This window comes from Dermacentor albipictus, chromosome 6 (genome assembly GCF_038994185.2).
Source record: "Dermacentor albipictus isolate Rhodes 1998 colony chromosome 6, USDA_Dalb.pri_finalv2, whole genome shotgun sequence".
Classification (NCBI taxonomy): domain Eukaryota; kingdom Metazoa; phylum Arthropoda; class Arachnida; order Ixodida; family Ixodidae; genus Dermacentor; species Dermacentor albipictus.
The window spans coordinates 99,529,095-99,541,802 of record NC_091826.1 but is presented as its reverse complement, the minus strand read 5'-3'; the positions used below and the strand labels follow the sequence as shown (position 1 = coordinate 99,541,802).

General features: G+C 47.1%; 1 protein-coding gene across 7 annotated transcripts in view; it reads right to left on the bottom strand.

Moving 5' to 3' along the window:
* The window catches only part of LOC139061306 (calcium-activated chloride channel regulator 1-like), a 210,257-nt gene that overhangs the window by 165,801 nt on the left and 31,748 nt on the right, over nucleotides 1-12,708 (bottom strand). For all 7 annotated transcript variants that reach the window (XM_070541087.1, XM_070541093.1, XM_070541091.1 and 4 more), the window contains 2 exons: nucleotides 9,332-9,441; nucleotides 7,171-7,344 (listed from right to left, as the gene is read on the bottom strand). In XM_070541087.1, coding sequence (XP_070397188.1) covers nucleotides 7,171-7,344; nucleotides 9,332-9,441 — 284 coding nt within the window. The remainder of the gene's footprint in view (nucleotides 1-7,170; nucleotides 7,345-9,331; nucleotides 9,442-12,708) is intronic.

Genomic DNA, 12,708 nt, shown 5'->3' with positions numbered 1-12,708 from the left:
CATTGCGGCGAGAGTGTCGATGTGCCACGACTGTCTTTTCTCCCTGCTGCCGATTCTGTGCTGCCGCCCGCCCACGAGCAAATCATAACTCTCTCTTCCACAGATATCACCAATGGTGACGTCTTCAGCACTCCTTACGGCCGCTTTCTTGACCGTGGGATTGTCTTCGCTTCCCACCTGGTACGGTTCGAAGAAAGCTATGCATTATTCATCGCTTTAAACACGGCCACTGAGACAATCCTCCTACCTCAAGGCTCTGCGGTGACCTTTTATAAGGGCACTCAACCAATCTCCTTGCTTCCCATTGCCGCCTCACAAGCTGTTCCTCAAGAGGGTAAATCTGCTTGATCTGCCCTTGCGTCTGTGACACTGTCCTGATCTTACGGCTCATCAGAGTGAAGCATTGCTAAAGTTGCTCACGAAGCAACAGGCTTCCTTTGATATGAATAGTTCGACACTCAAACAGACCTCCGTTGCTTCCCTGCGTATCGACACCGATAGCCAGACTTTTGCACGCCGCCGCCCTTACCGAGTCTCTTTGGTCGAACGCCAAATCATCAAGGAGAACGTCGCCGATATGCTGAAAAAAACATCATACGTTCCTCTGCCAGTTCTTGGTCATCACCCGTCATTTTAGTGCAGAAGAAGGATGGGTCGGTGCGACTTCGTGTTGACTAACGCGCGTTAAACAAGATCACCCGTAATACTGTATATCCGATGCTCCCTATCAATGACGCCCTTTATTCATCGCAAGGCGCGCAATACCTTTCCAGCGTTGATCTTCGCTCCGGATATTGGCTAAATAAAATCCATGAAGCGGACAAAGAAAAGACCAGCTTTTCTATTCCGGACGGCGTTTACGAGATTAACGTAATGCTTTTCGGCCTATGCAATACTCCCGCCACATTTGAAAGAACGATCGACAGTGTTCGCGGTTTCAAGTGGAAAATTTGTCTGTGTTACCTCGACGACATCGTCGTGTTTTCATCGACTCTCACTGACCATCAGCGACACTTAGATGAAGTGCTCACATGCCTTTCTAATGCCGGACTTCAACTAAAGACGAGGAAGTGCGGTTTCGTAGCACAACTAATAAAGTCCTGGGTCATCTCGTCCGCAAAGACGGCATCCAGCCCGATCCAGAGAGGATTTCCGCAGTGCTCAACTTTCCACACCCACTTCGTCGAAAAGAACTGCGCAGCTTCCTTGGGCTCCTCTCATACTTTCGACGTTTAATCTGGTGCTTCGGCAGCATTGCCTCAACCCTCCACAAGCTCCTTGCTAGTTCCAGTTCCTTCGGTTGGAACCATCAGTGTCTAGCCGTGCTAGAAGAACTCAAGCGCGTACTAACATCCCCACCTGTTCGTTGTAATTTTGATGACAAGGTGACCGCATTACTGCATACTGACGCTAGTGGTTAAGAAATTGGTGCCGTTCTGCTGCAGCGCGACCACAAATTTTGCGAAAAGGTTGTTGCATATGGAAGCCGCGTTGTCACTTCCATGGAAAAGAAATACTCGATAAGCGAACAAGAGTGCTTGGCAGTTGTGTGATCTACTCAAAAAATTCACCCATACCTCCACGGTCGACATTTCACGTTTTTGACTGATCGCCATACCCTGTGTTGGTTGTCGACAATCAAAAACTGTTGGACATGTTGGAAATGTGATGGACGCCCACGCGTGCCTACATCACATTTGTAGCAGAAGATTGGGTCCTTAGTCTTTTCGTCAACGACGCAGTTCGTGCCCCAGGAACAGTGGTAATTAGTTTTCCATTTCGAGCGTAGGAGGAGAAGACACATTGGCGAAATGGGTCAATTTCTTGCCGCGGGTAGCGAGAGATCAGCGGTCTGAGTGCCGTGATGGCTGGTCAGGTTTGCGGGACGCAGAGGACAACAGGTACAGGGAAACACGCACGATAGGTGCTGGAAGCTCTACCGATGTGACGTCACGCTACAATGGTAGAATCGTGCGACGTGTCCAGGTAAAGCACAGGGAAAACACTTTGGCCAGTTTGCAGATGTGCAGCATCGTCCCCTGCTATGGCTTGCGTCGGCTTAATCAAGCGAAGAGCTGGATGCACTGCTGAAGGTATCGGAAACGGCTAGAATATAAGGTGTAGTGGTTGCGAGAAAGCCCCGGACGAAGAGACGGCCGCACAGATGAGGGGCGCGTTTACCTCGGCATAGGCAACGAGACTTAGGCGCCGGCGGATGCTCGCAGGAAGAATGGAGAGCTTCGCAAACTTGACCCTGTATCACCTGCCGAAGTTGTGCGGGCAAATACTACGGCTCTTGCGCGACAGATGATAGCAGCGATAGGTGCCGATTTCAAAGCGGTTGAAGTCAGGAGCAGTGGCTATGCTCGAAAGGGCTTCGTCTAACGCAGATGGGCGCCGCGTGAGGATTCATTACCTGTGGCGCTTCTTAAAGCTTTACAATGCTCGGGGACCTCCACAACAGTCACTTGGTTTTTAATAATTTGAAAGGCATTGTTTGAAGCACCTTTCAAGAGTTCGCACGCTCTGTCTGCCCGCCGTCGTTGCTCAGTGGCTATGGTGTTGGGCTGCTGAGCACGAAGTCGTGGGATCGAATCCCGGCCAAGACGGCCGCATTTCCATGGGGGCGAAATGGGAAAACACCAGTGTACTTAGATTTAGGTTCACGTTAAAGAATCCCATGTGGTCGAAATCTCCGGAGTCCTGCAATTCGGGGTGCCTCAAAATCAGAAAGGTGTTTTGGCACGTAAAATCCCATAATTTAATTTAATTCAAGAGTGGGGAAAAAGTGCAGCCACCTCCACCAAAATATAAGGCGAGGGAATGACCGGATACTGTAGCAGTAGAAGCAGCGGCAGCACATTATGCGATAGTAACTATGTGGGCACTCCTGTCGCATTTCTACCATCGGCGTCGTCTGCGCCGTGATGTTCAGTGTAAAATCCAAGGACGATGAAATTGTAGCCCCGCGCTCTATGCTGTATGTGCTTGTCAGAACTTGCAAGGCTCTACAGAAGATCAAGGCTCAAGCGCGCGGCGAAGGAAAAAAATGGAGAAAACATGCGCCATACTCTTTTCAGCACCCGAGGGCGTGCGGGGGCCGTATCGTGAAGTAATATACGCTCTGGACAAAGTGGGCACCCGAGCAGGCCTCATCTCTTAACCGATCTGCGATGTAGACAACGTGCATGCGCCGACTGCCGGTAGCTTCTCATGCGCTGTGCTTTCAAGGCTTAGTTCGCGTTGAAGCAAGCGAAAATGCGAATAACAATTCGCACGCTCGCGCTCTGGTGTTTCCGCACTCCACCGTTTCTACACAGCGTTTCCATGCTAATTGAGCGCGATGTGCTCATGCTTACCCATTCACGCGTGACACCGTGCTTAGTTAGTAAGCAAATGTTCACAACTTTAGAGGGCCGACAAAAGTACTAACCGTAATTCGTGTAACTGTCTCGTAATATGCTATAGAAATCGATGTCCTACCTTTCAAGCGAAACCACGACATTTTTCTCCACACCGCACGGAATGTGATAATATATGGTACGCGGCAATTGGAAGCATAAACATAAGAAGACAGTGCGCCGTGCGGTGGCGAAAAGGACCATCATCAACATCGACGCCGATTTGTGAGCGTCGGCAGTGGCGCCTCAAAAATCGTGGCGTGAGAGAGTGTGGCCCGTGGCCATGTGGCGTAAGCAGTGCGCGAGATTCGGCGTTCGACGGCAAAGAGCTTCCTCGCTGCGTGTCCGGCCCATACGAGCTATCGCCGCCCGCGTCACTACGCCACCCCCGAGTCAACGCTGTCGCCCGCTGAGAAGCTTTCTCGCCCCGCTCTTCCACTGGTCAACTGGTCCAGGAGGGCTGGCGGTCCTGAACCGGGGTGATCCAGCGTTCGGGTGAGCGGCCACATGGCTACCTCGCCAGCTGTGGACGTGACCCGGTGACTGGGGCCGTGGGCTACCGAACACAAACCCTGCCGGAGGGAAGCCGGGCACGCGGAGGCACCAGTATATCGACTGTTGCACAGGGCCAGCTGAGCCCCTCCAGACGGTCCGACCCTGCTGTCCGACCCTTTTGTCCGACCCTGTTGTCCTACCCGACTGTCCAAATCGGCTGCCCAACCCTGCTGGCCCACCCTGCTGGCCGACCCCACTGGCTGACATCGGTTCCACGAGGTCTCCGACACGGTGACGTGCGCTTCCGCCTGAAGTGTAGGCCAATAATAAGTGGCCGATACATAGATATGGCTGCATGTCGTCTATGAGGTATTTTGGGGAACTGTCGCGTGTGTGTGCCGTTTTCTGTGTCATTTGTGTCGATACAAGTTTGATGTGTGTTTGTGCTTCTGCGTGCTGCTTCTGCCTCTTTCGGGAGTGATCCTGCACCCAATAACATTACATGGAACTCCAAAAGTGGGAGCTCCACTACCAGCAGGAGAGATGGCGATGTTGCTACACCGCGCGGCCTTCATCTGCACTGCGCGCATATATATATATATATATATATATATATATATATACACGTGTGTGCGTGTGTGTGCTTGCTTGCGTGTGTGGGTATATATGCAGATTATATACACCGCGGTCACAAACCTTTTATCAACGCTATGTATGTGTAAACGTCTATGAGCTGGGTGCGTTCAGCGGGACTCCACCGAAGAATTTTATGCTATCGCAAGTGCGATCTCAATATGGAGCAAGGGATGCCAGCATTGAATGGAAAGCTGCTTTGGAAGGGCAGCAATGACGGTATGGTTCATTTTTAATTTCGTCGTTGTTTGTTTCGTTCCACAATTGTCTTAATTTGCTTGCACTAAGTCGTGTATGATTACTCAATATAACGCGGTTCCTTTCTTTGCCTTAGTTGCTATTCTTGTACTGTACTATTTTCGAGATTAGCTCATGAACAAAGCCAGAGACACGCAACAACACTATGTTGATTCAGAGGTGAACACTTGGCAATGAAAGTAGATCCAAGCGTTTGTCGACCAGTACGAGAAGCCACAGATGATTCCTGCGTTGTGGTGAAAACAACGTCAAATGAATGCTTTCTATTGCTCGTGTCGTAGCCTAGTTAGCGCTATCCTTACCTTTTCATTCAGTAGCTGTGAACTACGTGCGCTTTGGAATAATTACCGCCCAACGGTGGCATAGTTTTTTTTTTTTGCTTAGCGTTACATGGCCAGTGGCTCGAAAAATGCCATGCAAAGCCAGAAAACCTGTTTCCCAATACAAGGCGAGAATGCGCAGTTTTTCTCCTTGTGTGTGCGATTGATGGCGGACATCCGGAGTAAAGTAACCAACGACCCATTGTACGCAATAAGAATAGGCGCACTGCAGCCAAACATTCTACCAGGCCATCCGCTTTCGCCATTCCGTACATGCGATACACAGAAAAGAGGCGTTAAGCCTTAGGCAGAAATGCCTGAGCGAGTACTAAAAGGAGGATAGCAAGCAGGATGGGAAGCCCTCTAAAAATCCAGTGAGCATGGAAGGCTACTAAAGGGGATGCTAAACGACACCATCCCCTACTCATGCTATAGTTAGGCACGCACAGGCAGCAGCCACCCCTCCGCTGGTGGCGACAGTCATCAACGGGTTGGTTAGGCCCGGCCGGGCATCGTGCAAACATTTTAAGCTAATCCTCCTTGAACGGGGACTGCTGAAGATTCGCATAGTATTTTTGTATAGCGGTCGGCGCTGTACGGAATGCATATGTTTACGATAAAGACATGTGCATCTTTCAGCTCCTAATGCTCACGCCTATAAAACTAAATAGCGCCTACGACATCGCAATAACCCTCACACATCCAAGCAGAACAATTTCCGCACCGCGCTGTCCATCATATAATGTTCCGCGTACCTTAAAATTCCCGTTCAGGGCGTTTATGATTATTTTCATTTATCACCGGTGACGCAGTGCGCTAACTATGAGTAGACACGCTAAGCCTCGTGTCATGTGTCTCCGCACACATCGCTCAGAGAACAGTCCACTTTGACCAGCGTTTACGACATACACGTGGCACGGTGCCCAAACATTAAAAGCAAAAATTGGAGGACGCTTAAGCTTCGCCTTCAAGAGTGGAACGCGACAGCGTTCCCGTCGACCCGCCAAGGGGTGTAAGACAATGGGCTACAGGGCAGCCATCACTTACGAGGCGCCCCGCATCGGACGCGGTGAGCGTCCAGCCATATGGTCGAGCAACGCGGCGTTCGGCGCAGCAACGAAACGTGCGCCTGAGCAAGCGGAACGAACCAAAGAACTCGGTATCTCGGAGGGGGAAATGATGCACGCCAGCCAAACGTTGTGATCGGCACGGGCAGAGAGATAGACAGATAGTGATCTAAAGAAAGGAATGACGCTTGATTCTGCAGAGGGAGCAAGGCGAAGCGTTGTCAGGGGAGAGAGAGTCCGGGCCGCGACCCACCTCGCACCGGTCATCGCACAGCTCCAATGCGCGCGTGGCGCGCCATCTGTCGGGGCAGCGCCGTACATATAGAGGGGGGAGTCTTCTGTGTTAGCCGCAAGATGGCTCTGCGTGTGCGGAAAGCGCAGAAGAAATGCAGCGGAAACGCACTTCGCTACTCGTGTAATTGCGACTTCTGTAAGTTACATGTTCATAATTACCGATATACACCGCAGTAGTACTTTCCACGGCTCGTTTCGAAGGCAACACCGCATTGACTAGAGGCGCGTTTGTACCGCTTGGAAGTATCGAACTCGTGGCTGAGTGGTAGCGTCTCCGTCTCACACTCCGGAGACCCTGGTTCGATTCCCACCCAGCCCATCTTGTAAGTTGCTTTTTATTTATAAAGTGCCTGCCGTGATTTATCGCTCACGACCAACGCCGCGGACGCCGACACCAACGCCGACGACACCGGCTTTTCTGCGACACGAGCTCCTTAACGCTATCGCGTTAATAAGCTTGTTGGGCGACTGCAATAAGTGTGTTGAAGACTACATGTTTTATAGGTTACTTGCACACATTCTTCCCTTAATGGCTTTATCCCAAGTTCTTAAAAGTCAAAATGAAAGAAACGCGAAGTTAAGACATCGCTTTCTGCTGCATCGTCAACGAGGGAAATTGAATTGTATAATAACCTCTCTGTCCATCATTTACGCTGCTAAATAAAATTCCATACATGACAGAAGTAACTATGAAAAACTTACATTGTCGAGACGTGGTAGGAACATGATTGACGATTCAACGGGGTCTTGTTCGGGCTGAGTTATCGCGACCACGCACTTTTCGGTAGCATAACAGCCCTCGTGATATTTGCAAATATTAGGATTGAGAACGGTATGGTGAATTCTATCCGAGCACGAGTTCCAACGCACCTCTTTCTGGAAGCAAAAAAAAAAAGTTTAAATGCCTTCGAGTTCTAAACAACAGACGGATTTTAATATACACAGGCCTGCCTGCAAACTTATGCATTACAGCTACGGGAAAAAATGACGTGGTACAATCGAATCAAACATTATTTTCCTTCTATGGCATATAGAACTAGGTAATGGCCGGACTTACAGAAGTAGATTACTTAATTTTTTTTCCCGTTATAGGTCCGCTGGAACTTTACTGCGTTAGGGAAGGGCATTAAAGCATAATATTGTGCAGTATATTGTGGTTGTATTGCATAACATGTAGCAATATTTTACATCGTAGGTAAACGTGAGCAATAGCATATAATTAAACAGCTTTTATTTACTAAGAATATTTTATTTAATTGTTAGGGCGAACGTTCTATTCGCAAATATTTTAACACACGTCAAGAAACAAGCAACCTAGTCGTCTGGAACAAGTTGTATTTTAGATTACCGTTTTCTTGCTTTGGGAGCTCAAAAAAAACAAAGCATATGAAAAATACACGACTACTGGTTTTTAGTCAGAGGGCAGTATTTTCAGGTGAGTGTGAAAGGAAATGTATTCGCTCATTAGCTGCAAGTCGGTTGAAATTGTGGCGACTGAATTATTTACGATTACACAGGGGTATACCATGCTGGCAACAAGAATGCTGTCGTGCCTGCCTGTCGCTAACACTGCCTTTTAGGGCTCAACCTTTTGCAGCGATGGTGGCAGTTAACGCTGGGCAGACCGGCTGGTTCCATCCCATTTTTTTCTCTTCCTGTTGCTGCATTTGTTAACTTGCGCCACTTCGTCACCCTTCCGCAAGCTTCCGTCCTGGCAGTTGATCACAAGTCGACAAGCTTCCCTCTTTTCTTTAGTCCAAAAAATCCCTCTCTTCTCGCTCTCGATTTCTCAGGCTCTAACTCATGGCAGATACCCAAGCTTCTACTAATTGGCACATCATCGAAAGCACTGTTATTGAAAGGCACGAATGCAGAGATATTTTGGAAATGTCGTAAAGCATCTCTGTCTGAGCAGTCTGTACAGAGGGCGTTGTTTATTTCTTTTTGGGTGTTGGGAAGGGTAGGGGGAGGGGCAAAGTTGACCAATTGCCTGAAATTGTGAATGGTGCTTAGCAGAAAAAAGCTCACGGGGTCGCGTGGCATTAAAATTCACGACAATAAGGATAGCTTGCGAGTTGCTCCAATCACTCTACAAGCGCATTGGCATTGAAGCGATTACATATGAGAAACCGTTTTCCAGCTCGGCGGCAGTGCGGCAAGACAAATAGGTCTTCCCTACCATGCTAAAGGCCTTAGGGACTATGACCACTAAGCCCAAATCAACAAAAATAAGGGGAAGGAGGGACAAGGTGAGAGCAAGTATTACTGAGCTAAATTTCTTCTACAGTGGTCACTAATATGACTTCTGATCGCGTTCACCGTGTATTTTCCTCCCTGATTTTTTGTTGATTTGGGCTAAGTGGCCATAGTTCCTATAGTCCGTAGTGAAATATGAACCGAATACCTCAGCAACAATTGTTACTAGCTCCACATCTTTACGCTTGCTCCCCGAATTACTATGTAACCCGAATAACTATCTCTGAGACAGAAATGACAAACACTACGCCGGGCCGTTGCAAGCTTCCTAAGACCATGCGCGACAGGGAAATGGCAGTGGCGAGAAGTAAGTTGCGCAACTTTTTTAATGCTTCGCCAGCGACTGGAGTCGAGCATTCGAGGCAATGGAACTGTGTGGATGACGGCAAGCCTGCATACTTAAGGGGCAATGAAGAATAAACACCAACCATTTGTCAGAGGGAACGTGAACAGACGTCATTGAATTGATATGGTGCCAGTACACGCTTTTAATAAGAGGGAACTCTATTGAGTTGTCAGCTTTCTTCACTATACTGAATAGTCAGGCTGACTTAATAAAGAAGTAATGCAGTGCGCTACACAGAAAAATCATATGCTGGGAGCCCACCTTATTGCAACACGGGCAGTACGACAGAGGGTATTTCTTGTGTCCCAAGCGTCCGTACTCATAAAACACGCCGTACCGGAAGTGGGCCCAGTCATTCACGAATGCGTAGGCTGAAATGAAAAAGAATTATAGTGAACACTGCTTAATAGATGCGCCTTTGAGAGGGGTGCTTTCTAAAGAGATTATGTGCTGAACGCGATTGTGGTGTGGGCGCGTGACCAGAGCTAAATTTCAAACTAAGACATTCATTTGACCATACAAGACGTATGCACATACTTAAAAGACAAGATATGCGGGTTTGTATGTTCCAAAGCATAGGCTATAATTATACTATTACGAATTCTGAAAGCAAATACATGTCCACTTTTTTTAATGTGTAAGTAATCCTGTGCGCGCACATTTGCTTATTCCGGAGAAGTCTAATTTTCCTGCCACAAAACCCTCTCTATTCGACAACAACAATTAACTACGCGAAAGAGCAATACAGATGTGATGAACTTGGTTGATTTATGCACTGCTACGGGTTCTAAACGCACAAAAACGTGGATTGGGAAGCGTACCAATCTAAATTTATGAGCTAATCATGGCATTGCAGAGACTTACTCCTTAGCAAACATCTTCGCTATTCACTCTTGTACTTTTACGCACTCGTCAGTTGTCTTGTGGAACTGTAGAGTCCACTTATCACTCCAGTTCCGCAGTTAAATTCTCTGGGAACCCCTTTTCCTTCTGCATAACTACCGTATTTGGACCTTCCATTTGAAATTTGTATTTATTTAGGAGAAACGGGAAACGAATTTATCCATATTTACGAAGCACTAACGCAGGTACCTGGAAAAATGATAGCTCTTAGCTTTTCTATATACCGCACAGTTGCTTTATACGGAAGCCCGCGCTTTCTTTGAGTCAGAATTCATGGCTGATCGCAACCAACGCAGTGCACTTGCAACAACGAGACATCAAAAATTGCCATAATCACTGTAGTCTTAAACAACATCCCTCATGGTGACAGCGCTTCTTGCACTGTAGCATTACTTTTTCCATCACCCATAACATTCGCCCGCCCTGCGATTTCTGTACGTTCCTGGAGCCTACCGCCACGCAAAAATCGGCGGGAGCTATACACTTTTGGATATCGCGTTGTAATCGCTGAGCACTGTGCTGTGTAAGCAGGGAGGCTGACAGCCCGTTTTTCATGAATGCGATATTTTAAAATAAGGAGCTACCAAACTGTCCTGGAAATAATCGATGCACGCATAGAAATATTGGAAGATAAAAGTGTCATAACACCATCTGTTTTGCTATCTGGCAAAGAAATTACACATACGTACATTTCCGCATTTACTTCGCTCCTGCGCTATGCTGTCTATTCGACCGGCCTCTTCCAACATCTTTATGTCAAACATGCATTTCATGCCCCTCGTGATGTGGTACAGCTATAAAGCCAAATGTTCCGAGCACAACAAATATATGGGAAAATTCCGCCTCCTGCAGTTCATCTGTAATTGCCTACATTAGTGGCATCTCCAGTCTCATGCAGACTAATTCGAGAAGAGCGCCTCTAGCCAGCCGGCAGTCTTCTTGACAACATCGTGTGTGCTGCAGCAAATGTGGTGATCGATCCGTCTACTCCAGCCCTGCGGTGGAGAAATGCAAGCAGTCCGTGTTTTTTCGCGGTACACTATTTCTCTATATTGCAATCACCTTACGGCACCATCCATCACCAGCCGTGCTCTTCTATTGGAATTTCCAGTTCGTTATTATTTGATGGAAGTCTCGTCACGAATGCCTCAAGTGCCGGTGTCCATCTTTGCCATGCAGCCCAGATGGCATCCAGGTTGACATTATCAAAGCCTAAGGCTGTATCTTTGTGCCTCGGCTGACATGAATGTTTATTAAATATCGAGATGCCCGCGTGCTCGGAAAACCGATCGCGGTTTTCTGCCTTTAAATGCTGCCACAAAACCATATTCACATACTATCAAATGATTTCACTTCTCTCTTCAATTTACAAGCATTGTAGATTGTAAATAGTGCCCTCCTTTACAAGCAGCATTATTTTTAGTATGGCCGCTGTACTGTACCACTAATATTGCCAGCTTCATTACACAGCTTTCCACGGCTATTACGCGAATGGACAGATTTGTTGTTGTGTACTGCGCCCTTTGCAAAGCCGTAGGCGTTGTCAGTCTTGCACTAGTGTTTTAGAGCCTTGTCATTGTAACTCTACTAAGCATATGTTGGCTCAATTGTCCGTTATTTGAGAGTTTCAATGATTAGTATTTTTTCCTCTATTCAATATGTATTCGTGTCTCGGAACGTTAGGTGTTATGTCTGCTTCTAATTTTAATAAGTGATGTTTCGCTAGCAGTCCAGAAATCTTCATTCGCTCTTTACGCTGAAGATACTAGAATACTTATGATACACAATATTGAGGACTGTCGCGCTCTGTGGCCTAACCTGTGGTCATTCCTTAAATATACCAGTTAAACTGGCTCATGTTAATTTCTTCGAAAACCAAATATTTGTTATATTCGCTTAGAAGAAAGTGGATGTAAAATAATGTGTCGCAGGTGGTGAAAATATCCCAAGTCTTCGCATCACTCGTAATGTAAGCACGGTCGCCGTGTAATGCGAAGACGCGGGATCTTTGCGCACCTGCGACAAGATGCTTTGTCATCCACTTTCATTGCCAATAATTTATCATTTATTCAATTAGTAAGTACACGTAATTTCTGCTGTGCTGTACTTACTGTCTTTGTTGGCTTTCCTTGATACGCTCGGAACTACCAAATTGCTTCCCTGCAGGCTCCGTAGAAGAATGCTAAGGAACATAATCCCTTCAATGGCAATGCCTCTTTGAACAGGCACTCGCACCTCCGCAGAAGCGAAGTCCTTGCAACGGGCGCTTTCGGCATTCTCATATCTTCCAAGACTTATTGTTTGCTTTCTGCAACGTGCTTGGCACTTGCTCTAGAGTCTTGTTTCTAGGAACGCTTTCTACCTGTTATAGTTTTTTTCGCCTTCGGCACGTTTTCGATCTCAGAATTTCGTGTAATTGCTTGGTTGGTGCTCACTGTGTACCTGTTTGTCAAGTTTCAAGTTTTTTCTAATAGTTTTTTCCTGTAACGTTTCCTTTATTGCCTTGCGTTGGTTCGTTTGTTTTTCTTTATGTGTGCATCAAAACTATGAACTGAGTACTTTCCCTGGGCACGTTATATAAATCATTGTATGGCTTTTCTTCTTCACCTTATTAATAAAAATGATATAATTATTATTTCATATTATTATTAAAAATCATGATTATTCTTGATAGAGACGCCAGGGGGCGCCGAGTAGTGCGGACGTGCAAACATCGGCTCCTGCTTTTTCAAATG